This window comes from Mastigoproctus giganteus, chromosome 1 (genome assembly GCF_048544385.1).
Source record: "Mastigoproctus giganteus isolate SK-2022 chromosome 1, ASM4854438v1, whole genome shotgun sequence".
Taxonomy (NCBI): domain Eukaryota; kingdom Metazoa; phylum Arthropoda; class Arachnida; order Uropygi; family Thelyphonidae; genus Mastigoproctus; species Mastigoproctus giganteus.
The window spans coordinates 145,779,953-145,807,671 of NC_143575.1; the positions used below are offsets into that span (position 1 = coordinate 145,779,953).

A 27,719-nucleotide genomic window follows, 5' to 3' on the forward strand; every position below is an offset into this window, starting at 1 on the left:
TTAATGACTCTGCCAATCTTTACATCACCTGCAAATTTTGACATCATGCCTTCTATCGCTTCATCAATGTCATTTATGAAAATGAGAAACAACAGTGGTCCAAGAACCGATCCTTGAGGGATCCCACTCTTGACGTACACCAATCTACAGAATATCTATTAATCACAACCTTCTGCATTCTGCTCTGCAGCAACTAGGCTCACAGAATTTACCAGTAATCCCAACCTGTTCAAGCTTATACAGTAACCTCTCATGAGGGACAGAGTCAAATGCTTTGCTAAAATTCAGGTAAACTATGTCAAAAATTGTTCCCCAAATCCAGTCATAAATAACTGTGTCAAAATAGCCTACTAAGTTAAACATGATTATTCCTTAACAAAACCATGTTGTGTCCTTCAGAATGCCATATCTATCTAAATGTCCTTGGATTGTACTTAAGATTTTTGGACTGCCTCTAAGATTTTTCCTACCACTGAAGTCAGACTAACTGGTCTGTTACCAACCTTCACTCTTAGAACCACTTCTATGTATTGGTGACACATTGGCTCTTCTCCAATCCAAAGGAATCTGCCCTGAGCCCAAATATGCCCTCATAATTAACCTCAATGGTTCAATACATTTCCTCACACTCTCCCTCAAAACTACAGGGTATATGCCATCAACACTGGGAGCTTTACTTGCCTTTATACTCAAAGGTTTTTCTTATAAACAATCATCTGTAATAACAATATCACTAATTTCACATGGCTCAGCCTCACTCAACACTGCTTCTACTCAGCACGAAGTGTCTTTTGTCAGTAAAGACCGATGCAAAATACCTATTCAGTCTGGGTGCGAGGTTAGCCTGTGCGGCCGAAGCTCCTTGAAGCTCTTGGAACAGAGAAGTTTTTCCTAATTTATTAGCTTAAATTGTCATATTAACTTATTTTCTAGAGTAGCTTTATATTCCTAGTTACGACACTTAGTTTAAAGTTTAACTTAGACAGAGATTTTGTAAGTATTACTTAGTATCGGAAAGGTATCAAATCCACGTGTTACAAATTGAACGAGAGGTCTTTTTTTTTTTAACCAAATTTAGTCGATTTATTAACCAATTGTTATATCAAATTATATTCTATAAGTAGATTATAGACCTAGTCAGGATCCTTGGTTTATTCTAAATTGAGATAGCGAGATTTGGAAGCTAATCAATACTTACGAGTCTGCAGAAGTACTGTTCGAGAATGCCCGCCATTTTTACACGATAGCATAAGCTTAGTGTAGTATAGTGCATAATATAATATTGTCAATTAATCAGTAAATTTATTAATCTTGATAAACTTTATTGTCAATTAAATTGTATTTTTAACTCTATATATATATATAACGACTTAATCGTAACAAATAATTAATACATAACTATAGTGGTACACGTGATACGGAAGTTGTATAAAGGGAACTCATAGAAAACACTAGATACCGAAAAAAATATATATATAACATAACTGTTTTGGGATATAACTTAAGGATTTAATTTTTGTTTTGAAATTTTATGAATTAAATCGGAATCATGACTCTGACCAGAGCAGCAAAGCAAAAGGCTCAAGCTAATGGGAGTGCTGTGGTTCAGGGGAGAACTGAGGGGGAGCAGTTGCCCTCTGAATCACAGTCTTCTAAAATGCACTGTTTGCTTGATGGTTGCGGAGCAGTCGGGTACGGGACATGATACTGCCAAGGGGGATGTCTTTGTGTGTGCACGATGTAAGGAGTGCAAGGAAATCAGGCGACAACTCAGCGTTGTTATGGGCCTTTATGAGAGCTTGAAGGACAGGGTGGATGCCCTCGAAGGAAATAAACTGAGGGCCCATCAAGCTCTCAGCTGCCCACATCAACGCCAGTGCAAGCTCTGGCGTTGCTGCCCACATCAACGCCAGAGCTTGCACTTGGTCATCAGGCAACACAGAGGCAGCCCCCTAGGCAGAATGCGCTGGTCCCACAGGAACTAGTAGTTGTTGGTGACTCTATTGTCAGGGAAACGGGGAACATGCTTTGTAAAAAGGATAGGTGGAATAGGACCAGGGCATGTCTGCCAGGGGCAAAGATTGATGACGTTGTAGAGCGGATATCATCTTTTAAGGGCACAAAAGGTGATATAGTTGTACACGTTGGCATTAATGATATTAAGAGTAGGAGACCGGCGGAATTACTTAACAAGTACAGGTCACTGTTGAAAAAAAGCCGTGAATTAGGGTTGAATTTGAAAGTGTCTGCAATTCTGCCCAGACACGATAGGAGGGAGTATATGATGAGAGCCTTGTCGATCAATTCGGCCCTGGAGGGATTGTGCAAGGCTCAAGGGGTAGAATTTTTTTCAGCCTGGACTGTACTTGTTAACAGGAGAGATTGCTTCTACAGGGATGGGATACACTTAAATAGAAAGGGTGCAAGAATTTTTGCTGATGCTGTCGAGGCAGTGTTAGGTGGGTCGGAAAACTGCTAGTTGGGGGGGATACAAGGACTAATAGATTAACAGTAGCCACTGGCAGAGGTGGAAGTGATTCTTGCACTGCTTCTATTGAAATGAGCAGCAGCCTGAAAAACAAGATGCAGGATATTTCAGAGACTGCTGGGAGACATGGCGGTACAAGTAAACACGTGGGTTGTGTTAGGGTAGCTAAGAATAGAAACAGGTGCATGTATACCTGCGTGTACACCAATGCTAGGAGTTTGGTAAATAAATTTGATGAATTTGAGGTATTGCTCAAAACATCAAAGGCAGATATTGTTGGAATATCAGAGACGTGGTGTCACACAGATATAAGGAATGCAGAACTGCAATTTGGGGAGTACAATGTCTACAGAAAGGATAGACAGGGTAGGAAGGGAGGAGGGGTTATGCTATTAGTTAAGAAATATATAACATCCAAGGAAGTGAAGCCAGTCGACATCGATGGACAGGGCAGTGTCGAGTCAGTTTGGTGTGACATAAGCATAGGAAAATCAAAATTGAGAGTAGGAGTGTGCTATAGGCCTAATGACTCTGATGAGTATAATAAGATATTGTACAGGGAAATAGAGTGGGCCAGTAAATCAGAGAGTCTTATAATGGGGGATTTTAATTTCCCAGATATTGACTGGAATTTGTGGGTTGGTCACTCGCACACTAACAAGGCTTTTGTGGATTTATTGGATGATTGTTTTCTACATCAGCATGTTCGTGAGGCAACAAGAGGGAGCAATACTCTTGATCTGATTATCAGTAGTGATTCTTCATGCATTAAGAATCTGCAGATAAATGAACCACTAGGTGGCAGTGATCACAGTGTGTTGAAGTGGGATTTACTCAAGGAGGTAACTACCATCAGAGGTAAAGGGAAGGGTTTTTGTTTTCGTAAAGGCGACTATGATGGTCTGAGACAGTATTTAAATTCTATACAGTGGGACCAACTGATGTGTTACCAACAGCAAACTCAAAATGGGAAGCATTCAAGGAACTAATCTTGGAGGCTACCAGGCTTTACATAAAAACCAAGAAATATTGTTCAAGGTTCAGGCCTAAATGGTTGTCAGATGAACTAATGAGACATGTGGCAGAGAAGAAAAATGCATGGGATACATACAAATTAATGGGTAACATGGAAGCCTATGATAGATATAAGTTGGTCTGTAACCAAGTCACAAAGGAGATTAGGCAGGCAAAGGCAGACTACGAAAAATCCTTGGCAAAGGATGCAAAGAAAAACTGAAAAGAGTTCTTTACATATTTAAACTCAAGAAGGAAAGGGATGAATCAGATTGGTCCACTGTATATTGATGGTTCAACAGTTGAGGATCCTGCTCAGGTGGCTAACAATCTAAACGAGTATTTTGCATCTACATTCACGAATGAGGAGTTATTCAGGAAGGAGAATGATGTAGGTAAAGTAAACATTGGCAGTGAGCTGGATGATTTTGTAATAACTGAGAGGAAAGTGGAGGAGAGATTGTTGAGGATAAACATGAAAAAAGGCACCTGGGGTGGATGGGATCTATCCAGTAATATTAAAGGAGGCAGCAAAGGAAGTAAGCAAACCCCTAGCCATAATTATGAGAGCTTCTTTGGACTCAGGGGAGGTACCCATAGACTGGAGATGTGCAAATGTAACCCCAATTCACAAAGGAGGATCAAAGGATGACACAGGTAATTATAGACCTGTTAGTTTAACTTCTGTTCCAGGTAAATTAATGGAGGCACTGGTTAAAGAAGCACTGCAGGATCATCTAGACAAGAATTCAGTTATAGCTCAGATGCAGCATGGGTTTGTTAAGGGCAGGTCTTGCCTGACCAATTTGATTGGATACTATGATGTAGTCACAAAAGAACTGGATGCAGGGAATAACTTTGATATTATATATTTGGATCTTAGAAAGGCTTTTGATACTGTTGCACATGGAAGACTGCTGCACAAATTGGAGCAGTGTGGCATTGGAGGCAAATTGCTGCTATGGATAAGGGGATGGTTGAGTGGCAGAAGACAGAGAGTGGTAATCAATGGACACTGCTCAACGTGGACTAATGTTATTAGTGGAGTTCCTCAGGGTTCAGTGTTGGGTCCGTTGTTGTTTTCGGTGTTTATGAATGATATTCATGATGGGATATCAAGTTTAATGTCCAAGTTTGCAGATGATACAAAGGTTGGCAGGGTTGTTAAGGACACTACTGACGCTATGCTGCTGCAACAGGATCTGGAAAGGTTGAACAGATGGGCTGAGAGATGGCAAATGAAGTTTAACATTGACAAATGTAAGGTACTACATATGGGAAACAGTAACCCCAGAGCAACGTATCAACTCTGCGGTACTACACTGACAGTGGTGGAGACTGAAAAGGACCTGGGGGTAATTGTGCAGGCAGATATGAAGTTCTCTGAGCAGTGCAGACGAGCTGCAAGAGTAGCTCATGGTGTCTTGTCAATGATATACAGGAATTTGTCTAGCAGGGATAAGGAGGTGATTATTCCCTTGTATAAGGCAATGGTTAGGCCACATCTTGAGTACTGTATACAAGTCTGGAGACCTCATTTCAAGAAGGATGTAGAGCTGCTGGAACGGGTACAAGATTAGTGAATGGAACAAAGGGGTGCTCTTACGAAGAAAGGCTTAAGTTTTGCAAATTACAGAGTCTGGAGACTAGGCACCGGCGAGGTGATCTGATAGAGGTGTATAAGGCTTTGAATGGTTTGAGCATGCTCAATGCCAATGGGATTCTTCATCTTGCTCAGAATAATCACCTCAGAGGGAATAAATTAAAATTGAGGAAGGATGGATGTCGGATAGATGTGCGGAAATTTGCCTTTGGCCAGCGGGTGGCTGGTTGGTGGAACCGACTTCCATCACTTGTTGTTGAAGTTGATAGCCTAAACAAATTTAAAGCTCAACTGGACAGGTATTTCGAACGAACGGAGGGGTGACATGGGAGTGGTGTGTGTGTTTTTTTTTTTGGCTGATGCTGAATAAGCTTGCTTTCTTGCATCATATGCCTCTACTAATTCATCCGCAACATCAGCTGGGTTATCTAGGACTTTCCCACACCCAGTGCACAAGCTTCTGATGTGATTAGCTTCCTTCTTCGTTGTATTCACACATGAAAAATTCCTTGTCCCCATTTCATGCTCTCTTAGCCAATGCTTTCTCATACACAGCCTTGGCCTCCCTGACCTTATTTGTGGTACTATTACAGATCAACATGTATCTGTTGTAGGCTTCAGTACTTTTCATTATTCTGTAACTGTCCAATGCAATCTTTTTCTGCTCTATTTGACCAGTAAGTTCCACAGTCATCCATTTCGGCATCTTCCTTCTGCAGTATTTGCATTCGTGGCTTCAGTGATTTTTATAATTAGCAACAGCAACATTTGAATCACTTCAAACAGTGGTAATCCTGATACATTGAGAAATGATAATATTGGAATAAATCTTTCTGAAAAATTAAACATCTAATGTGAAAAGTTAACCACGTCAAAATTTTAGGCATCACGTTTATTATGAAGGTTAATAATTTAATGTCCATTGTCAATGTTAATGTCCAGATCTAAATAATTGGCTTTTTGATTGCTAAAATTAGATTTTTCCAAAGTTAGCTCCTGGGATATACTTTTTCTTACTATCGAATACACCATGAATTGTCAAACTAATAGAGTAAGCTTATCTGTGAAAAGATCTAAACCGCCCAAAACACTTCCTAGTTCATTTTACAAATATACGTGGTCTCAATTCTAATCTCAACGATGTCCATTTCCACTTGCAGTCCGCTAAACTCCATCTACTTTTTCTGACAGAATCTTAGTTATAGGTGGAAAAAATCATCAAGAAGATTTGGACAATTGAGAACACATAAATTGCCAACATATCTAAATAAAATTTATGATGAATTTTATAATGAAATTATTTTAAAATTTATGATGAAATTATTTGATGAATTTGAGGTATTGCTCAAAATATCAAAGGCAGATATTGTGGGGATTTCAGAGATGTGGTGTCACACAGATATAAGGAATGCAGAACTGCAATTTGGGGAGTACAATGTCTACAGAAAGGATAGACAGAGTAGGAAGGGAGGAGGGGTTAGCTATTAGTTAAGAAATATATAAAATCCAAGGAAGTGAAGCCAGTCAACATTGCTGGACAGTGCAGTGTCGAGTCAGTTTGGTGTGACATAAGCATTGGGAGATCAAAATTGAGAGTAGGGGTGTGCTATAGGCCTAATGACTCTGATGAGTATAATAAGAAACTGTATGGGGAAATAGAATGGGCCAGTAAATCAGAGAGTCTTATAATGGGGGATTTTAATTTCCCAGATATTAACTGGAATTTGGGGGCTGGTCACTCACACGCTAGAAGGCTTTTGTGGATTTATTGGATGATTGTTTTCTACATCAGCATGTTCGGGAGGCAACTAGAGGGAGTAATACTCTTGATTTGATTATCAGTAGTGATTCTTCATGCATTAAGAATCTGCAGGAAAATGAACCACTAGGTGGCAGTGATCACAGTGTGCTGAAGTGGGATTTACTCAAAGAGGTAACTACCATTAGGGGTAAAGGGAAGGGTTATTGCTTTCGTAAAGGCGACCAAGATGGACTGCGACAGTATTTAAATTCTATACAGTGGGAGCAACTGATGATGTTACCAACAGCAAATTCAAAATGGGAAGCATTCAAAGAACTTATCTTGGAAGCTACTAGGCTTTACATACCAACTAAGAAATATTGTTCAAGGTTTAGGCCTAAATGGATGTCAGATGACCTAATGAGACATATGGCAGAGAAGAAAAATGCATGGGATACATACAAATTAACACGTGACACAGAAGCCTATGATAGATACAAGTTGATCTGTAACCAAGTTACAAAGGAGGTTAGGCAGGCGAAGGCAGATTACGAGAAATCTTTGGCAAGGGATGCAAAGAAAAACAGCAAAGAGTTCTTTACTTATGTAAACTCTAGAAGGAAGGGGATGAATCAGATTGGTCCACTTGATATCGATGGGTCAACTGTTGATGATCCCGCTCAGGTAGCTAACAAACTGAATGAATATTTTGCATCGACATTCACACATGAGGAGTTATTCAGCGAGGGGAATGCCAGAGGTGTATTCAACTCTGGCAGTAAGCTAGTGAATCTTGTAATAACTGAGAGTAAAGTGGAGGAGAAATTGTTGAAGATAAATACAAGAAAGGCACCTGGGGTGGATGGGATCTAACCAGTTATATTAAAGGAAGCAGCAAAGGAAGTAAGCAAACCCTTAGCCATAATTATGAGAGCTTCTTTGGACTCAGGGGAAGTACCCATGGACTGGAGATGTGCAAATGTAACCCCAATTCACAAAGGAGGATCAAAGGGCGACACAAATAATTATAGACCTGTTAGTTTAACTTCTGTTCCTGGAAAATTAATGGAGACACTGGTTAAAGAAGCACTGCAGGATCATCTAGACAAGACTTCAGTCATAGCTCAGACACAGCATGGGTTTGCTAAGGGGAAGTCTTGCCTGACCAATTTGATTGGATATTATGATGCAGTCACAAAAGAACTGGATGCAGGGAATAAATTTGATATTATATACCTGGATCTTAGAAAGGCTTTTGATACTGTTGCACATGGAAGACTGCTGCACAAATTGGAGCAGTGTGGCATTGGAGGCAAATTGCTGCTGTGGATAAAGGGGTGGTTGAGGGGGAGAAGACAGAGAGTGGTAATCAATGGACACTGCTCATCGTGGCCTAATGTTATTAGTGGAGTCCCTCAGGGTTCAGTATTGGGTCCATTATTGTTTTCTGTATTTATAAATGATATTGATGATGGTATATCAAGCTTAATGTCCAAGTTTGTCGATGATACGAAGGTTGGCAGGGTTGTCAAGGACACTACTGACACTATGCTACTGCAACAGGATCTGGAAAGGTTGAGCAGATGGGCTTCGAGGTGGCAAATGAAGTTTAACATTGACAAATGTAAAGCACTGCATATGGGTAGACGTAGCCCCAGAGAAACGTAACAACTGTAAAAACTACACCTAGAGTGGTAAAAATGAAAAAGATCTTGGAGTAACTGTGCAGTCAGATATGAAGTTTTCTGCGTAATGCAAAAAGGCTGCAAGAGTAGCTTGTGGCGTCTTGTCAATGATATACAGGAATTTTGCTAGAGGGGATAAGTGGGTTATTGTCCCCTTGTATAAAGCAATGGTCAAGCCACACCTTGAGTACTATATACAGGTCTGGAGGCCTCATTTTAGGAAAGATGTAGAGCTGCTGAAATGAGTACAGAGAAGGGCAATGAGATTGGTGAGTGGAACAAAGAGTTAGAGTTACCAAGGAAGGCTTAAGTTCTGTAAATTGCAGCTTGTGGAGACCAGGCACCTGCGTGGTGATCTAATTGAGGTGTATAAGGCCTTGAATGGATTGAGCAAGCTCAATGTTAATGGGATTCTTCCTCTTGCTCAGATTTCTCACCTGAGGGGGAATAAATTCAAATTCAGGAAAGACACTTGTAGAACAGATGTATGGAAAAGTTTTTTCACAGCATGAACTCATTGATCTGGTAAGAGATTTAAATTCACCAAAGGAATATGAAGAATTCCCTGGTTCTAGATTTAAATAAAAAAAATATAGCATATGGGATGTTTTTCCTCATTGTAGAGACACAGTGAATGAGAACTAGTCATCTAATTTTCTGAGGACGATCCTATAGTTTTCTGGGAAATGAAGCATAAATTACTTAGTGAACTATTTAGGAATCAGTTACAATCCTACACAATGGAGACTTTTTATTGACTCATTAATGATGAGTCTCAAAGATGTGTTGCTTCACAATAAAAATAAATATGGGTCAAATCTAGTAGTGGGATTTTTAGATTGCAGCTGGATGAATCGACTGATTTAGGAAATAATGTTGAATTCACACCTTATGTACAATATCCTGGTATAAAAGATATGGAAGATGACTGTTTATTTTGTAGACCACTTTCCACTACAACAACTGGAGAACATATTTTTAAAATGGTAGATTCATTTTTTTAATGAAGAGGGATTGAGGTGAGATCAATGTTTCGGTGTATGATGCAATGGTGCACCGACAATGCTTGGAGCCTGTAATGGTTTTTGTGTCAGAGTGAGGAAATTGATCCCCAGATTAAAAATTTTCATTGTTTGCTGCACAGAGAAAATCTAGCTACAAAGAGGTTGTCGTCAGAAGTCGAAACTGTAATGAATGACATATTTCAGAAAATTGATTAAAAAAAAAAAAAAGAGTTCTCTTAATATAGAAGTTTTAGCCAGATGTGTTTTAATTTTGGCTCAGAATATGAACATCTACTGTTTTATTCTGAAGCCAGGAAGTTGTCTAGAGGAGAAGTCATACAATGTTATAGCATTACTTAACGCGATATAACATTTTTAAAAAAGAGAAAAATTACCCTCTGGTTTCTAGATTCCTTGATTCGAAGTTGACACTACAAGTAGCCTATCTTTCAAATATGTTTTCTAAAATCAACAACCTAAATATCTCCATGAACAGACACTTATTGAATTAAGTGAGAAAATAAATTGGTTCAAAGAAAAGCTAAAGTTGTGGACAAGGAAAGTGAAAGAAAGGAGATTTGCTTTGTTTCCTACTCTGGATTTCCTTATTGAAAATGAAAATGTTAATTTCAGTGACAAAGAGAATATTATCGTTAAGCATTTAGGAAAACTGACAATAGAATTCAATTACTACTTCCCAGAAGATGTTGCTAAATACAATTGGGTGCAAATCCCATTTAATTTTGATGTGAATGATTTTCATGATGATTTCATAAATATCAGTTACTTGCAAGAGCAACTTATAGAAATGAAAAGTGACAAGATACTTCATTACAATTTTAACAAACATACTGAGTCCCAAAGTGCATTCTGGTTAAAAGGAAAAAACTAATCCTGGGAAATGAAGCATAAAAATAACTCTCCCTTTCTACAATATATCTGTGCAAGTCAGGTTTTTTAGTCCAGGCAAACACAAAAATCAAGTTATGGAACTAATTACAGCCAGAAAATGATTTAAGATACTAGTTTTCAAATTTAAAACCACAATCTGAAGAACTTTCAAGAATTGTGCAGAGTCAAGGTTCGCATTAACAAGTGGTGGATTATGTATATTTACATTTAATACCCTTGGAGAATTTCCTTATATACAAATAATGCCATATTGCACCTATGAAAGTAAGTAAGTATACATGTGATAACTGCTGTACACTTGAATTTTCATTTAATTAAAATCTAACATTTATTATGTTTATTCACTTATGATTTTATTTGCAATTTCCTTTTAATTTTCAATTAATGGATCGCGAGATCAAACTATTACCCCAATCTAGGTCACAACTTAAAAAGGTTAAGAAATGCCATTTTATAAGCTTGCTTTCTCTCACCATATGTCACTGCTAATAATAATAATAAATAATTTTTGAAGATTTAGCATTAGCATTTCTTCAAGCCTTGCATTCTTTGATTTCTGAAGTTCGAGACAGGAATTTTTTGACAGTCAAACCTTCACTCAATGATTTCAGTAAATTAACATTTTTGTCATCTTTTAAATTTGGTGGTGGTTGTTGTGGGATTTTCTGGCGCAAGGGCTACATATGCCATATTGCGCCTATGAAAGTAAGTAAGTATACATGCTCTGGGAGCAATTAGAATCGATCATACATTTTAATGATAACTGCTCTGGGAGCAATTAGAATCGATCATACATTTTAATTTGTTTCAAATAAGTGAAAAATTTTGAGAGTTCTGTGTCATTACCTATGATGTTGTTGAGTGACAAAGGGTTTGAGATGGAGCTGGAAGTAGACTGTTGGGCAGTGTTGAACAAGGTATATTCACTCAGTATGTGCTTTACTGATAGTGGGTCCTCTTCAGTGTACGCACTGAAGATGATAATTTCCTGTCAGGAGAAACAGATGAGTGAGGTGAGTATGGCCAATTCAGGTTCTGGCTAGAAGTACTACTTCCTTTCTAATTTTACATAGGCTAGATGTCCATAACTTTGGTTCAGGTTTCAGTTGAAACAGCTTATTATGTGTTGCTTTTTTCTCAGAAGTGTCCATTGTTCAATATATATTTTCTGTATTTTGTGTTTATAATTGGGATATGGGACCAGATCATTTGTTAAGGCATTATGTTGGAGAGATGCTTTCTGGCATCATCAGCATGCTCATTTCCAGGAATACCGCTATGACCTGGGATCCAGTAGAAGACAACAGCGCGATGTTACTCATTAAGATGTAGCAGTAGCACTCATGTCTTATTAGCCAAAGGATTGTACTGTGAGGTGTTTTTGAATGCTAAGAGACCACTCTTGGAATCTGTGTATACTATACTTTTATTGATTGGCAGGAGTGAAATATTTTCCAGGGCAAGTTTAATTGCATAGAGCTCAGCAGTATAGTTGCTGCATTCAGTGAGAGTGGATTAGAAACAGTTTTATTAGGGAAGACAGCAGCTGCATCAACTTTATTACCAGACTTGGAACTGTCAGTGTAGATCTTAGAAAAGTGGGAATAATTGTCTGCATGAACAAGATGCAGTTGTTTGATGTTAATATCTGCTACAGCAAATATTAACATCAAATGAGGTACTTTTCCCAATTTTTCAAAGTAATCATCACATGAATGAGTTAAGGTAATCCATGAGGGATCTGGATCTTTTAAACCTCTGATGATATTATGAAAGTAAAAATTCCAGCATTCTGATAGGTTCTGTAATCTGATACCAGTAGGTCGGATTGTTCTGGGTTTGTTTCCATAGTGTGTTGTCCACTGCGGATCATACAGTAGTGGCCAAATAGGATGAGTGGGGAAGTTTTTAATTTTAGCTGAGTAGTTCAACAATAACATCTTTCTTCTTATACTGAGTGGAGGTTAGTGAGCCTCAACATACAGACTTTGAACTGGTGATGTTCTGTATGCACCCAGGGCAATCCTAAGGGCAGAGTGTTGAATAAGAGCAAGACGGGCCAAAATACTTTCTCTAGCAGTGTCATAAACAGGTGCTCCATAATCTAGCCGAGATCTAATTAGAGACCTATACAAGTGGGGATGTACTAAAGAAACAACCTGGAGTATGTTCATTTTCTTAAGGCAAATGGTTCGTAGGTGTTTAACATGCTCATGAAAATTTAGATTCTTATCAAAAATTAGCCCTAGGAGACGAATACTGTTCACGATTGGAAGAGGATGATTTGCCAAGTGTAACTCAGGTTCTGGATGCATTTTGTGTTTGTTGTAGAAATACATGGCTGTAGATTTGTGGTTTGATAGTCTGTATCCATTTTGTGTCATCCATAGTTCAATATTATTTATTGATATTTGTAATTGCCTTTCAATATAATTTATATTCTGAGAATGATAGGATAAGGTAAGATCATCAGCATAAATATGTGTGTCAACAGCGTTTGGAATGCTGTATGTGATATTGTTACTCGTATAGCAAATAGAGTGGCACTGAGGACACAGCCTTGTGGAACTCCTCCTTCTTGTCTGTACGTTTGAGACAGAGCCTGCCAGTACGAACTTGGAAAGTCCTGTGGCAAAGGAAGTTTTGAATAAAATATGGTAATTGGCCTTTCATATGTATAGAATGGAGATCCCTTAGGATTCCACAGTGCCATATTGTTAATTAGCCTTTCATATGTATAGAATGGAGGTCCTTAGGATTCCACAGCGCCATGTTGTATTGAAAGCTTTTTCTCTATCGAGACACACCACGACGAGATGTTGATTTCTGATAAAAGCGATGTTTGATTCAGCCTTTATCATGAGATCTAAGGATGATCTATTTTTCCGAAAGCCGAACTGATTGTTGCTGATTATGTTTCTAGACTCAAGGTACCATGTTAATCGATGGTGCACAATTTTTTCCAAAGTTTTGCTTAAGCAGATGGTTAGAGATCAGTCTATAGCTGTTAGGAGTTGAATGATCCTTTCCTGGTTTAGGGATAGCAATTACATATGAATGTTGCTAGGAGCTGGGGAATATGTGTTCATAAAATATCTATTTGTAAAATTTTAGCAGTGAGGATAACAATTGCTGATCTAGATGTTTAAGCATTACATTGTAAATTCCATCAGGGCTAGGGACACTGTTGCAGGAGCAATCTATGGATTCTTTCAATTCTGATAGTGTGAGCAGTTAGTTATAGGGTAAATGCGGGTAGTTTTGAAGCTTAGTTTGAATTTCTCAGCATCAGCTTTAATTTTTTGGAATGATGGATGATATGCAATGGAGGCGGACAATTCAGAGAACACAGTTCCTAAGGCATTTGCAATCTCTTTAGGATTACAGGTCTCCTTCCCATTCCAGTTAAGAATAGGTGCAGGTAATGCAAGGTATTTACCATTTAGCGGCCTTATTTTTTCCCACATTATTCTGCCCTTGCTATCTTTATTGATTGTGAAGCAAATCTTATCCTTTTTAGCCTTTAGCCTGATGTACCGTGCTTTGGCTCTAAGTTTCTTATAATTAATAAGGTTGGCAGTGGTAGGGTATTTTCGAAATAAGTTCCATGCTGCATTCTTTTCTTTTTTCACCTTGTTACAATCTTCATTCCATCAGTGATTGCTATGTCTACGGTTTCTTAATTGAGACTGTGGGATGGCAACTTTTGCATCTGATAGTATCTGCATTGTGATATGCTCAGTATTGGCATTGATAGAAGAAGACTCATGATGTGATCATCAAAAGAGACATGACTTTTATATTTTGTCCAGTCTGCTTTAGAAAATTTCCATTTCACTTGTGTATCAGTTGTTTTGGAATTGGTGGTTTGAATTCTGCATATTACTGGATAGTGATAGCTGTTGAGAGGATCGGAGAGTAGATTGAAAGATCTACTGCAGATGATGCTCCAGTAGGAAAATGAATGTAAGTGGGTAAGCCCGTGTTCAGTAATGTTAAATTCCGTCTGTCTAGTAGTATTTCAGTGAGTTCTCCACATCTGTCTGAGACGGGAGATCCCCATAAAGGATGGTGTCCATTAAAGTTTCCTAATAAGCAGACTGGTGACGGTAATTGCAAAACAAGATTTTCTAATTCATGAATCGTACATGGCTGACTGGGTGGGAGATACATTTAAATGATCGTTAAAGCAATGCCAATCACTGCACGAGCTGCAACAGCTTCTAAGGCAGTTTGGAGAGGAATTTGTTTTTTTTTTTTTTTTTTATGTGAACCCCAAACACGAGAGGTATTAGAACCTATAGTACTTAGTACCGTGCTTGGGTTGGAGGTTGAGAAGACGAAAGAAGATATTTGTTGACACTGGACTTGAATTTCTGTAGATTGTAATTTTCAGGAAATACGTATGAAGGAAGGTTGTTCCAGAAAACAGCAGTTGAATGAATAAATGAGGAAGATGAAAAGTTGGTTCTGTGGGTTTGAAGTTGGACAGTAAATGGATGTTGGATGGTGGCGGAATGTGTTCGGACTGTTTTGAAAGAGAGAGTGGGAATTATAGAAGCCAATTCAGAAGAACAGTGCCCATCGAGGTATCTGTAGAAGAGGCATGCAGCAGAAACAGTACGTCTATGAGAAAGCGAGTGGAGAGACTCTGTTAGAGATGAATCATTAATTAACCTAACTGCCCTCTTCTGAATGGAATCAAGAAGCCGGAGAGGGGTTTTGGGGGCACCACCCCAGATATGGGAACAATATTCCATGGCAGGGCGAATTTGCGATTTATACAGAGTGAGCAGCTGTTTGGAAGAAAAGTAACGCCGAGAGCGAAAGAGAAAACCAAGTTTTTTAGATGCAGAGGAAGCAATATTTGTAATGTGCTTGTGCCAAGAGAGATTAGAAGTCAGGGTAATCCCCAAAAGAGATATATCCTTTTGCCTAGAAATTGGAGTGTCACTAAAGATAAGCATAGGAGCAGAAGAATCCTTTTTGCGAGATATAAGACAAGACTGAGTTTTAGAAGGGTTGAAATCAACTAAGTTGTCTTTGCCCCACTGGAGAATTACCTGAAGATCGGCATTTAAGGAATTGGTAGCAGATTTTCGAGAAGTTGAAGCTGAAAAAGGATTCTTCTGCTCCTATGCTTATCTTTAGTGACACTCCAATTTCTAGGCAAAAGGATATATCTCTTTTAGGGATTACCCTGACTTCTAATCTCTCTTGGCACAAGCACATTACAAATATTGCTTCCTCTGCATCTAAAAAACTTGGTTTTCTCTTTCGCTCTCGGCGTTACTTTTCTTCCAAACAGCTGCTCACTCTGTATAAATCGCAAATTCGCCCTGCCATGGAATATTGTTCCCATATCTGGGGTGGTGCCCCCAAAACCCCTCTCCGGCTTCTTGATTCCATTCAGAAGAGGGCAGTTAGGTTAATTAATGATTCATCTCTAACAGAGTCTCTCCACTCGCTTTCTCATAGACGCACTGTTTCTGCTGCATGCCTCTTCTACAGATACTTCCATGGGCACTGTTCTTCTGAATTGGCTTCTATAATTCCTGCTCTCTCTTTCAAAACAGTCCGAACACGTGCCGCCACCAGCCAACATCCATTTACTGTCCAACTTCAAACCCACAGAACCAACTTTTCATCTTCCTCATTTATTCATTCAACTGCCGTTTTCTGGAACAACCTTCCTTCATACGTATTTCCTGAAAATTACAATCTATAGAAGTTCAAGTCCAATGTCAACAAATATCTTCTTTTGTCTTCTCAGCCTCCAACCCAAGCACGGTACTAAGTACTATGGGTTCTAATACCTCTCGTGTTTGGGGTTTACACAAAAAAAAAAAAAAAAATACACAAGTTGCATGTAGAAACAAGTACAGTCAGTCTTCGTATAACATGTGTTTACAATACATGAATTTGATCATACACGATTTATAAATAGGGGAATGATATCATATATAACAAGAACAGAATTCGCTTATACATGATTTATTATTATTATTATTATTAGCCATATGGTGCAAGGAAGCCTGAGGCTTATGCCGCACCAGCCAAAAAAAAAAAAAAAATTTTTCTGAATTATCCCGAGAGAGAAAAAGAGTCAGAAGTAGAAGGGCATCACCAAGAAAGAGAAGAATGATGATATCCAGCTCAGGACCCTAGGTGTGCCAAGCCCATACTCACCAGATGTGAGCCCCCGGGGGTTAACTTTTGCCTTTGTGTTTACAAGAAATGGCAGTCAAACGCGGAATCACCCCCAACTGAATGCAACATGATAGGAATGAAGAGAAGGTTCTGAAAATGCATTTATGTTTTTTACGAAGGGGAAACACTTTTCACCATAATAATTTAAAACCCACACAATTCCAGCTATTGGTATTATTGCAAATGCAATTAGATCGAGTTTACTACCGGTTTATAACATATTCCACTAGTAGAAATGCAAATGGAAATTGTTGCTTTAGTAAAATGTGAGCTAGTGAGGTGTTAATAGTGTGTCTCTGCCTTTATGGTGTGTTTATTCAGTTGCTACATGTGCATAGCTTTGTTTATGTGTATCAAGTGTGCCTCCTCATTTTGTAATTGTGCTTTATTTCCTAAAAAGGAGTAAAATACTTAAAAGGTGTGAAAAGGAAGTGTCCTGGTGAAGACACTACAGATTCAGAGGGAAAAACAACAATACAAAAGCAATATTGATAGATAGAGGCAGACTGGGTCAAAAATTCTTAACTGGGAAAATTTGTAGCAGCTGATACTAGCGTTTATGGCTAAAATCACACTGGCCTCGGGCCCACCAGGGTTTTCCCGGTAAGGCTTATGGCCAGTTGGCCTCTGTCGATAGAGAAAAAAATATGAAATTGTGAAACACTTTGAGTGAAATGAAAGAACATGTGATATTACAAGTGCTAACTTGCAATATCACATGCTCTTTCATGTGATAACGTCGAGAACAATTAGAAAGAATGCAGAGAAAATAAAAACAATAAAAAACAATAACTCAATGTAACAAAATCCATTAGATCAAGACACAAAGAATTGGAAGAGATGGAACGGCTATCACTTGTTTGGATAGAAGGTCAAACAGAACAAGTTTGATTACGATAAAAGCAAAAGCATTAGCAATATTTTATTACGTAATGATCGTAACGATTATTTATTGTGTTTGGTAATGTTTTGGTTACAAATGTGTTTTCAAAATTGGGTGGTTGGCACCTAACCCTATTTTTCTCATAGGGCCTGTTATTTATATTGCACGAAGGTTTCTAGGAACACAACTATCATGTTATACGAGGACTGACTGTACTGTGTTGTTTATTACATATAATTATAAATACCTTTTATAATTATATTTCCATATTTTGGGATATTTTCTGTGTAATACCTGTAATCTTACATGATCCTTAAGGAATGGAATAATGCAATCATAAGTTTGCTGCATAAGAAAGGAGACAAATCAGAAATTGGAAATTATAGACCAATTAGCTCGTTATGCCACATCTACAAGTTGTTCACAAGGGTCATCACTAACAGATTAGAAAGAATACTTGATGAGAATCAACTAAAAGAGCAAGCTGGCTTTAGGACAGGATTCTCAACTATGGATCACCTACATGTAATATCACATGCTAATGGAGAAAGCAAATGAATATAAAACACCATTATGCCTGGCATTTGTGGATTATGAAAAGGCATTTGACTCCATACAGCATAAGGCAATATTTCGGGCACTGGAAAGACAAGGCATAGATACCCCATATATTATGATTTTGAAGAAAATATATGAGAGTGCTACCTCCTTTATTAGACTAGACAAAGACGGTAACAATTTAAAATTGAGAAAGGAGTTTGATGAGACACAATATCTCTGAAGTTGTTTACTGCTGTCCTTGAGGAAGCATTTGGAAGATTGTATGGGTCACAGAAAGGGGTCAATGTGAACAGAGAGTACATTTATGATATGTAGATAACACTGTGATCATAAGCCATTATCCCAAAGCATTAGAAGAAAATACTAATCAGTTGTGCAGAGTGGATATAATCATTGAAGGAATAGAAATTGAAAAGATGGATTCATATACTTATCTCAGACAAGTCATTAGCTGTAACAATGCTAAATGGCTGGAAGTCAAGAGAAGAATAAATTTGATGGAAAGCATTCAGGAAATATAGCCACATACTGAAGGCTTAGAGGGGAACAGGTATCCTGTGTGTTATCAGACACTCAGCCTAAAACACTGATGGATCCAATATCTCTCTATTACAGAAGATTTAGGAGAAGTCCGGTTGGCCTGCCTCCCTAAAATCCACTCATGCACACCTTCTCGATGGTAAGCCCTGTTATGTCACTTAGGTGGCAACGAACGTGTAGAGTGGTTCTCTTCAAGACGCCTGGTCAGCGTGAAGAGGAAAAGACCAAACCCTCCAGCATGAGAGCACAACAATACAAATGGCCCTCAGTCCCCAGCAGCTTTCACTCTCCCTCTTACGGCAGCGAGAGGATCAGAGTGGAAGCAGAGGGTGCTAAGAATCTCTGGGTACGACCAGGCTGCCATGCACGGAAACTGAACTTGGCCTGTTATAACATACGATCACTCATCGGTGAAGATATTAGAGCTGGAAAAGGAATTAGAAAATGTGACTTGGAATATCATCGGTTTGGCTGAAACAAGAAGAAGAAATGAAACAGTGGAAACAGTGAAAGGAGTGAAGGTGGAGTTGGGTTTCTGGTCCATAAAGATATTAAAAACAACATTTTGGAATTCAAAAGTACATCACCAAGGGTGTCAAGGCTAATACTCAAGATTTCTAAGAGGTACAAGCTAAAGATTATAATGATTTATGCACCAACATCGAGCCATGATGATGAAGAGGTTGAAGAAATGTACACCGAAATTGAGTCTTCTAGATGAGCAGAAAACCCACTATACTATTATTATGGGGGACTTCAATGTTAAGGTTGGAAAAAGGCAAAACAGCGCAGAAAGAGGAACTATAGGAAATTTTGGAATTGGTGAAAGAAATAAAAGAGGTGAAAGACTTGTGGAATTTGCAGAATCTCAAGGACTGTCAGTAATGAACACTTTTTTCAAGAAAAGGGTGAACAGAAAGTGGACATGGAAGAGTCCAAATGGATTAACAACTAATGAAATCGACTTCATCCTCACTAACAGAAGATATATTGTGAATGATGTTACCGTCCTGAATAAGGTAAATGTTGGAAGTGATCACAGAATGGTAAGATGTACACTTGATATAGATGTAGGAAAGGAAAGGAAAAAAACTGACTCGAGTAAATAATACAAAGGTCTTTGAGATAACAGAGGAGGAGAAAAAGCAGTATGTACTGGAGCTTAAAAACAAGTTTGAGCTTCTGCAGACTGCTGAGGACCAAGATATCGACGAGGAATATTACAACTTTCTGAAAGTGATAAAGCCCAAGAAACCTATAGGGAAGCAGAAATCCAAAGAAGAAAAAATTAGTCATGAAACTTCAAGTTCATCACTTGTCATGATGAACCGAAGATGACAAATGAAGAGCAAGAAAAACACTGACAGGGAGAAAATTGAGTATACTGAGTTATGCAAAGCCATTAGAAAGAGACCCAGAGAGGACATAAGAAGATTTAACACAAGAAAAGTAGAACAAGCATTAAGGGAAAACAAAGGATTTAAATCAGCAGCCATGAGCAGTAATACAGAAAGACAAATGATACTGAAACTGAAGAATAGCGATGGTGTACTTATAAACAGCAGAGAAGGCATAATTCAAATAGCAGAAGACTACTATAGAGAATTATACAAGGAGTGAGGAAATGATACCAGCAGTGGGGAAGATGGATTGCAAAGTAGCAACACATACGACATACCCGATATTCTTCCTGATGAGGTAGAACATGCATTGAAGAAAATGAAGAATCGGAAAGCCCCGGGGGAAGATGAAGTTACTGTAGAGTTGTTAAAATTGGGAGGAAGAGGCATAACACAAAAACTGGCAAGGCTCTTCACAAAGTGCATTAGAAAAGGTGTGAAACCTAAGCAGTGGAATAATGCAATCATAGTTTTGCTGCATAAGAAAGGAGATAAATCAGAAATTGGAAATTATAGACCAATTAGCTTGTTATCCCACATCTACAAGTTGTTCACAAGGGTCATTACTAACAGATTAGAAAGAATACTTGATGAGAATCAACCGAAAGAGCAAGCTGGCTTTAGGACAGGATTCTCAACTATGGATCACCTTCACGTAATATCACATGCTAATGGAGAAAGCAAATGAATATAAAACACCATTATGCCTGGCATTTGTGGATTATGAAAAGGCATTTGACTCCATACAGCATAAGGCAATGTTTCGGGCACTGGAAAGACAAGGCATAGATACCCCATATATTATGATTTTGAAGAAAATATATGAGAGTGCTACCTCCTTTATTAGACTAGACAAAGACAGTAGCAAATTTAAAATCGAGAAAGGAGTTCGACAAGGAGACACAATATCTCTGAAGCTGTTTACTTCTGCCCTTGAGGAAGCTTTCAGAAGATTAGACTGGTCGCAGAAAGGAGTCAATGTGAACGGAGAGTACCTAAACCATTTACGATTTGCAGATGACATTGTGATTATAAGCCACGATCCCAAAGAATTAGAGGAAAATCTTAATCAGTTATGCACTAAGGATTTTGGACTAAAGATGAATATGGCTAAAACAAAAGTAATGATGAACAAGTATGCCACGGAAAGGGAAATAATGATTGAAGGAGCAGTAATTGAAAAGGTGGAGTCATATACTTATCTGGGACAAGTTATTAGCTGTAATAATGATAAATGGCTGGAAGACAAGAGAAGAATAAATTTTGGATGGATGGCATTCAGGAAATATAGTCACATACTGAAGAGCAATATCCCAGTCTGTCTGAAACGTAAAATAACGAACCAATGTATACTCCCCACCATGACTTATGGAAGTGAAACTTGGGCACTCACCAAAAGAATGGAAGAGAAGCTGAGAACTACACAGAGAAGAATGGAACGAATTATATTGGGAATCAGACTGTTAGATAAGAAGAGAAACACATGGATTAGGCACCAAACTCAAGTAAAGGACATTCTTATCAAAACTAAAGAACTAAAATGGCCTTGGGCAGGACACATAACTCGAAGACATGATGACAGATGGACTAAGAAAATAACAGAATGGTACCCAAGAGGAGCTAGAAGAAAACCTGGAAGATAAAGGCGGAGATGGATAGATGAAATTCATGAGTTTTTGGGTAGTAAATGGATGGCCAGTGCTCAAAACAGAAGGAACTGGAAAATTGCTGGAGAGGCCTTGATCCTGCAGTGGATTGAAAATGGCTGATGATGATGATGACTGAGGAGCAATATCCCGATTTGTCTGAAATGTAAAATAATGAACCACTGTATACTCCCTACTATGACTTAAGGAAGTGAAACTTGGGCACTCGCCAAAAGAATGGAAGAGAAGCTGAAAGCTACTCAGAAAAGAATGGAACAAATTATATTGGGAATCAGACTGTTGGATAAGAAGAAAAACACAAGGATTAGGCAGCAAACACAAGTAAAGGATATTCTTATCAAAACTAGAGAACTTGGCCATGACACATAGCTCGAAGACATGATGACAGATGGACTAAGAAAATAATAGAATGATACCCAAGAGAAGCTAAAAGAAAACCTGGAAGACAACAATGCAGATGGATAGAAGAAATTCAAGAGTTTGTGGGTAGTAAATGGATGGCCATTGCACAAAACAGAAGGAACTGGAAAGTTGCCGGAGAGGTCTTCATGATGTAGTGGATTGAAAATGGCTGATAATGATGACCTGTAATCTAAGCAAAAAGAAGGGTGAAATATTTGTGTGTGCGTGTGCACGTGCCAGCGGGTTATAACTTCTATACTGGACAAAGTTTTTGTTGTTATTTGGTTTTTAGGCCATATTGCTCCGGGATATGCGGTGGTCATTCCTTGACCTTTCCACAACCTCCGTATTTGGTGGTGACGGGCTCGAACACCAGTCTAATCAAGAAGCGTGTGCTACGCACTGCTGCTCCTTCCCACCTGGCTACAGAGGCGCCACTACTGGACAAAGGAAACACTGTTTGTGAGAATCTGTCACTGTTAATGATAGAATAACAAAATCGAATTCCAACTTATACCCTTAGACAGACACCAAGTTTTCCCAAGCCTCAGCTTTAAACACACATGGAATTAGCATTATAAAGTTTAAATGATGCAAGAAAGTGAACGTTTTCATATCCGTAAAAGAAAAAAAAAAAAAAAACAGTAAAAATATTTTCTATCCTTCATACCTTCTCCATTGTCAAAAAAGTGGCTATTCAATTCTGCTTTGAACTGTGGCTGCCAATTTGTTCCAATGATTTATAAAATGGTGCTCGAAAGTAAACTTTATGAGATCCAGCCTTTTGTTACTCCCAAAAATTTTTAGGAGAAAAAGAAGGGAGTAAGTGGTTCTTGTTTCTTGTACCAATGAAAATATACTTTCCTTGTTCATTTCCCTGATTCTCTTCAGGGTCTTATTTATCTCACCCAGATCTCCCATAAAATGTCTAGTTGCGAAGCTTTGCATCCATATCTTCTAAGTCATTCTTCATATGGATATCAATCAGCACTACTCACCAATTTGATTGCCTTTCTCTGAACACTTTCTAGGAGCATACCTCCAGACCAGGACACAATATTCTAAATGCAGTCTCACCAGTCTTATATAAAGAGGATGACATCCTTTCCCTTAATTTCAAAGATCCTATATATCAATATACAGGACACTGTGCCTTCCTGGCCACCTGTTTACACTGAATGGAAAAATTTTGCTGAATCTTCCTTCTGTTTAAAACCACTTTTAACTCCCCCCCCACCCCCAGCTCATAAGTAACTCCCAGATTCTATTCCCAAAACCTTATATTTAGAAATATTAAAGTTCAATTGCCATTTTTTCAGGACATTTGTGTGACTGATAATACTAAGTCACTTTGAAGAAAAATTTTATCACCCTTCCTACTTTTAAGTAATCTACAAACTTTGACAACCAACTTCCCCTGTACTCTTCATCCATGTCATTACAGAAGACAAGAAACAGTGGCCATAACACTGATCTACCCCGAGGTAGTCCATTTATGACTACACTCTTATCTTTTAACCCTTGATCCAATGGAGGATCTTCCTATAAGATCAAAATATTTTTTATAAAAAAATTTTGCCCTTTCATGTAATATAATTCTTCCATATAATAGCACGGTGAAAGAAATTTCATAGGTTCGATGAAAATTTAAATTTAATTTCTTTCACCGTGCTATTATATGGAAGAATTATATTACATGAAAGGGCAAATTGAAATTATTAAAAAGAGATTATTTAAAGCAGCATTTATGATTGGGGCAATAAAAAAGAAAACAAATTGAAACTAAGGAACACAGATATGAACCAAATCCCGTATTCAAAAAAGAATCCTACATCAATTAAAATACTACTACAGTCCGCTGTTCTGCCAACTGAGCTACTGACAAAGACTGAATCAATTAAAAAAAAGAATCCCAGCAGAAAAATGCTACAGACAGAGCCCAGTCAACAACCTAAAGAAGCTCCAAAAAATAGCCCTGAGATAAATATACAACCTAACCACGGAACCTAAAGATCTGGCAAATTCTAGCTAATCAAATAATACTTGGTCCCGAATACCCTAATCAAGCATATACAGCTGTGATCACACATAAATAATTTGCTAGTTTAGTCTTTTGGTGTTTTTTGTGAAGGTGCAACAGCAGGATTTCATGCAAATAGCTTACCTCTGTTTAAGTTAACTGAATATATTTGACAACTTATTTAGATTAAAAATAAATCAAGAAAATGTAATAAAGATAATTAATAGACATACCAACTTATTTTAATTTTGAAGTTACTGATGGAGAAGAAAACACCCACACTGGTGAAGTTCTTTCAGTTCCACTATTTAGGTAAAATATAAGTTTATCGTTTACTTAAATAATGCATGTCACTCAAATATTATATTTGACTTACTCGTTAAATGAGCACTGAGTTGTGAAGTTCAAGCAGCTGGTCATTCATGATTCATGTATGCAAATGGCTTTCAAAATAATTTTTAGAAAGATCAAAACTGTGTTGTGGACTAAGCGATCACTTTGGCTACTTTAGTAATTATAAACAATGTGTTAATGTGCATTCTGCAATACCTCATTATTTATACATCAAATTGTATTTAAGAGCAGCCAGAAAACCACAGTTCATGTTCTTACCACTTGTACTTTTCTTCTCTAAAGGAATATAAGTTATTTCAATCATCTGTTCTTCTGCAACATCCTGAAGCATATCAGTGCAGACAGAAGAGCTTTCATTGTCTTCCCAATCTTGTAAAGCTGTCAACTTGGGAGAGTCAGATGATTTGAGACCTTTTAAAAATTTCATTAATTGCTGGCTAAATGCAGTAACAACTAGAGATACCTTTACATCTTTGATATCATCAGACATCCCAGGAAATGTAGGAACAGTACCAAGATTGTCCTACATAACATATAAAAAAAAAAAAAATAAAAAAAAGGAAAAAAAAAAATATATATATATATTTTTACCCTGTGGATATAACTTTAAAATGTAGTGCTAAAATTTTAACTTTATATTTATAGTTTCAGTATATTTTTGTAAAAAGATTCATATATTTTCTAGGACTGCTGGCTAAAACAGAACAATCAAGCAGGCAAAAACTTGTGCATTATATATAGATTAAAAAGTACCTAGGGATATTTTTCTTTACAGATTAGTTAGTTTTTTTTTTAATCCTGAGTTGAGTGCACAGGGTCTAAATGACCATGTGATTTTTGGTCCTTTCTTCAACCACCCTATCCCCTCAGCTGAAACTCAGCTTACCTTTAAAGTTTTTTTTTTTTATAAAAAAATTTTGTGTTCTTGAAGCGGCAAAAAAAAAAAAGCTACTTCGGAATAGCTTCATGTAACTTCAGTTTACAGGCTATGCAAGATCTTTCAACGTTTCAAATTTAGCTAGAATACTGCCTCAAATGTGGGTTACGGTTGCCATGATTACTTTTTTTTGAGCTGTGTGCAAAGGTAGTTGCATTTCATTCGAGAATTATTTAAGCAAAGGTGGTGAATAGGATTCCTGTGAAACCCAATTCACCACCTCTTTTTTCCTTGTCACAGAAGATGAAAACTGCATCATCTTATGTTGCACAGAAAAAAAAAAAAAAAAGAAAGAAAAAAAAGCCACACTTACTTATAACTAAGTTCTTTTTTAAAAAGATATCATTATAGAAATTTTATTTCTATAATGCTTTCTTTCTCAAAAAGTATCCTGGATATAAATGCCAAAATTGCATCAAAAAAAAAAAAAAAAAGCACGAAAAAAAAAGTACAAGATACTCATAAGATTGTTTTCTGAAATTTGTATTGTTATAACAGCAGTGACCAACTCATGGAAGGAGTGCCACCAGTAGCTTGCTTTCCAGTGTGGAAGGGAAAAAAAAAAAAAAAAATATATATATATATCAGTAGCGACTGCAGCACTCGTGCCTAGCACGAATCAAAGAAATTGATGAAAATTATGAATTTCGTACTTTTCATTCATTCATTTTCGTATTTGCAGTATCGTAGACCCTACTCATGCCTTCTCTCATTGGCATGAGTTAGCGGCTTATTGTAGACTAATATAGAGGCTCAAGTCATCATATCCAAAAACAAGCAATGTTATGTATTTCAAGTTTATCACTTACTAACTTTTTTTGCTTGTATGTCAGTTAAAAATTACTGTTTTCATCTAATCTTTCACCTTCTGTATAAAAAATAATATTTATACATCTATTAATGGCTTATTTATGTAAAGGTGAAATACTTCAACTCGTGCCAATGTTGCTTGGCTTGGTAAGAGTTTTAATTTAAAATACTAGGTTGCTTCCCGTTTGCTTTCAGTTTGTTGTTTTGTGTGCTGGTTTGCTGCATATATAGTGCTGTGATTGTTAAGAATTATTGTGTTACGTATTATTATTTTTTATTATTATTTTGAAATCATATCCAAGATGGATGATTTAGTGTTTATCACTGAAAGAAAAACTATTTGGAAGGCGAAACATCGCTGAGCAGAGAGAAATTATTAAGACAAGCCATCCCAAGCAATTAATTAAGACAAAAGTAGATAATCGTTCATTTCAACATAAATGGTACAAACAAAGACTGGTTATGTGAAAGCCTCTCAAGTGAAAAATTGTATTGCTGGCCGTGTTTACTATACTGGTTATTCTAATTTTAGAAATATTTTGGGTGACAGCAATTATCACGCAAAATCTTCAAGTCATTTGAATAATTATAAGTGTTTGAAAACATTTGGTCAGAAAAACATTACATGTGCCATTAGTAGCGCTGCAAAGCTCCAAAGAGAAAATTATAACAGACAAGTTCAAGAAAATAGACAATATTTAAAGCAATTAGCCAATGTCGTTTTATGTAAGCAAGAACTGCCACTAATGTGGACATGATGAAGATGTTTGTTTATTTGGTTTTTAGGAGCATTAGCAACTAAGGCCATATTGCTCCGGGGATATGCGGTGGTCATTCCCTGACCTTTCCGCATCCTCCGTATTTGGTGGTCACGGGCTCGAACCCCGGTCTAATCAAGAAGCGTGTGCTACGCACTGCAGCTCCTGCCCACCTGGCTACGGAGGCAGCCCAATGAAGAAGAAGATAGCCCAAATAAAGGTGATTATCATGAACTGTTAAATTGTTCTGCGGGAATGGACAGTGTTTTTGCATCACGGTTTTCAACGAAGGAAGGGTCTAAACAATTTTCGGGAGTTTCTAGTACGATTCAGAATGACTTGATAATCGTCATCGATAAGGTTATTGGCAGTGTCATTCAAAATGAAATTGAAAATGCCCAGTTTATTTCATTGCAAGAAGATGAACAACAGATTGTGCAATGCATGCCCAATTATCTATAATAATTAGATATGTCTCAGGTATCAAATATATGAAAGATTTTGGGTATTTTATGATATCAGTGTAGACAAAAATGCTGCAAGACTTACTGAAATAATAGAAAGCGTGTTAGAAACCTTTAGCGATGTAAAGAACAAGCTGGTCAGTCAAACATACGATGGGTCAGCAGTGATGGCTGGTGAACATAACGGGGTTCAAACGAAGATGAGAGAAAAGGGTTTTAAATTCGGATATTTTATTTACTGCTATGCGCATAAATTGAATTTAGTT

General features: G+C 37.6%; 1 protein-coding gene across 1 annotated transcript in view; it reads right to left on the reverse strand.

The window, feature by feature from the left end:
• LOC150091179 (protein Loquacious-like) overlaps nt 1-27,719 on the reverse strand; it is a 333,917-nt gene that overhangs the window by 56,859 nt on the left and 249,339 nt on the right. Inside the window, exon 7 of the mRNA XM_090382502.1 lies at nt 24,743-25,007. Coding sequence (XP_090238628.1) covers nt 24,743-25,007 — 265 coding nt within the window. The remainder of the gene's footprint in view (nt 1-24,742; nt 25,008-27,719) is intronic.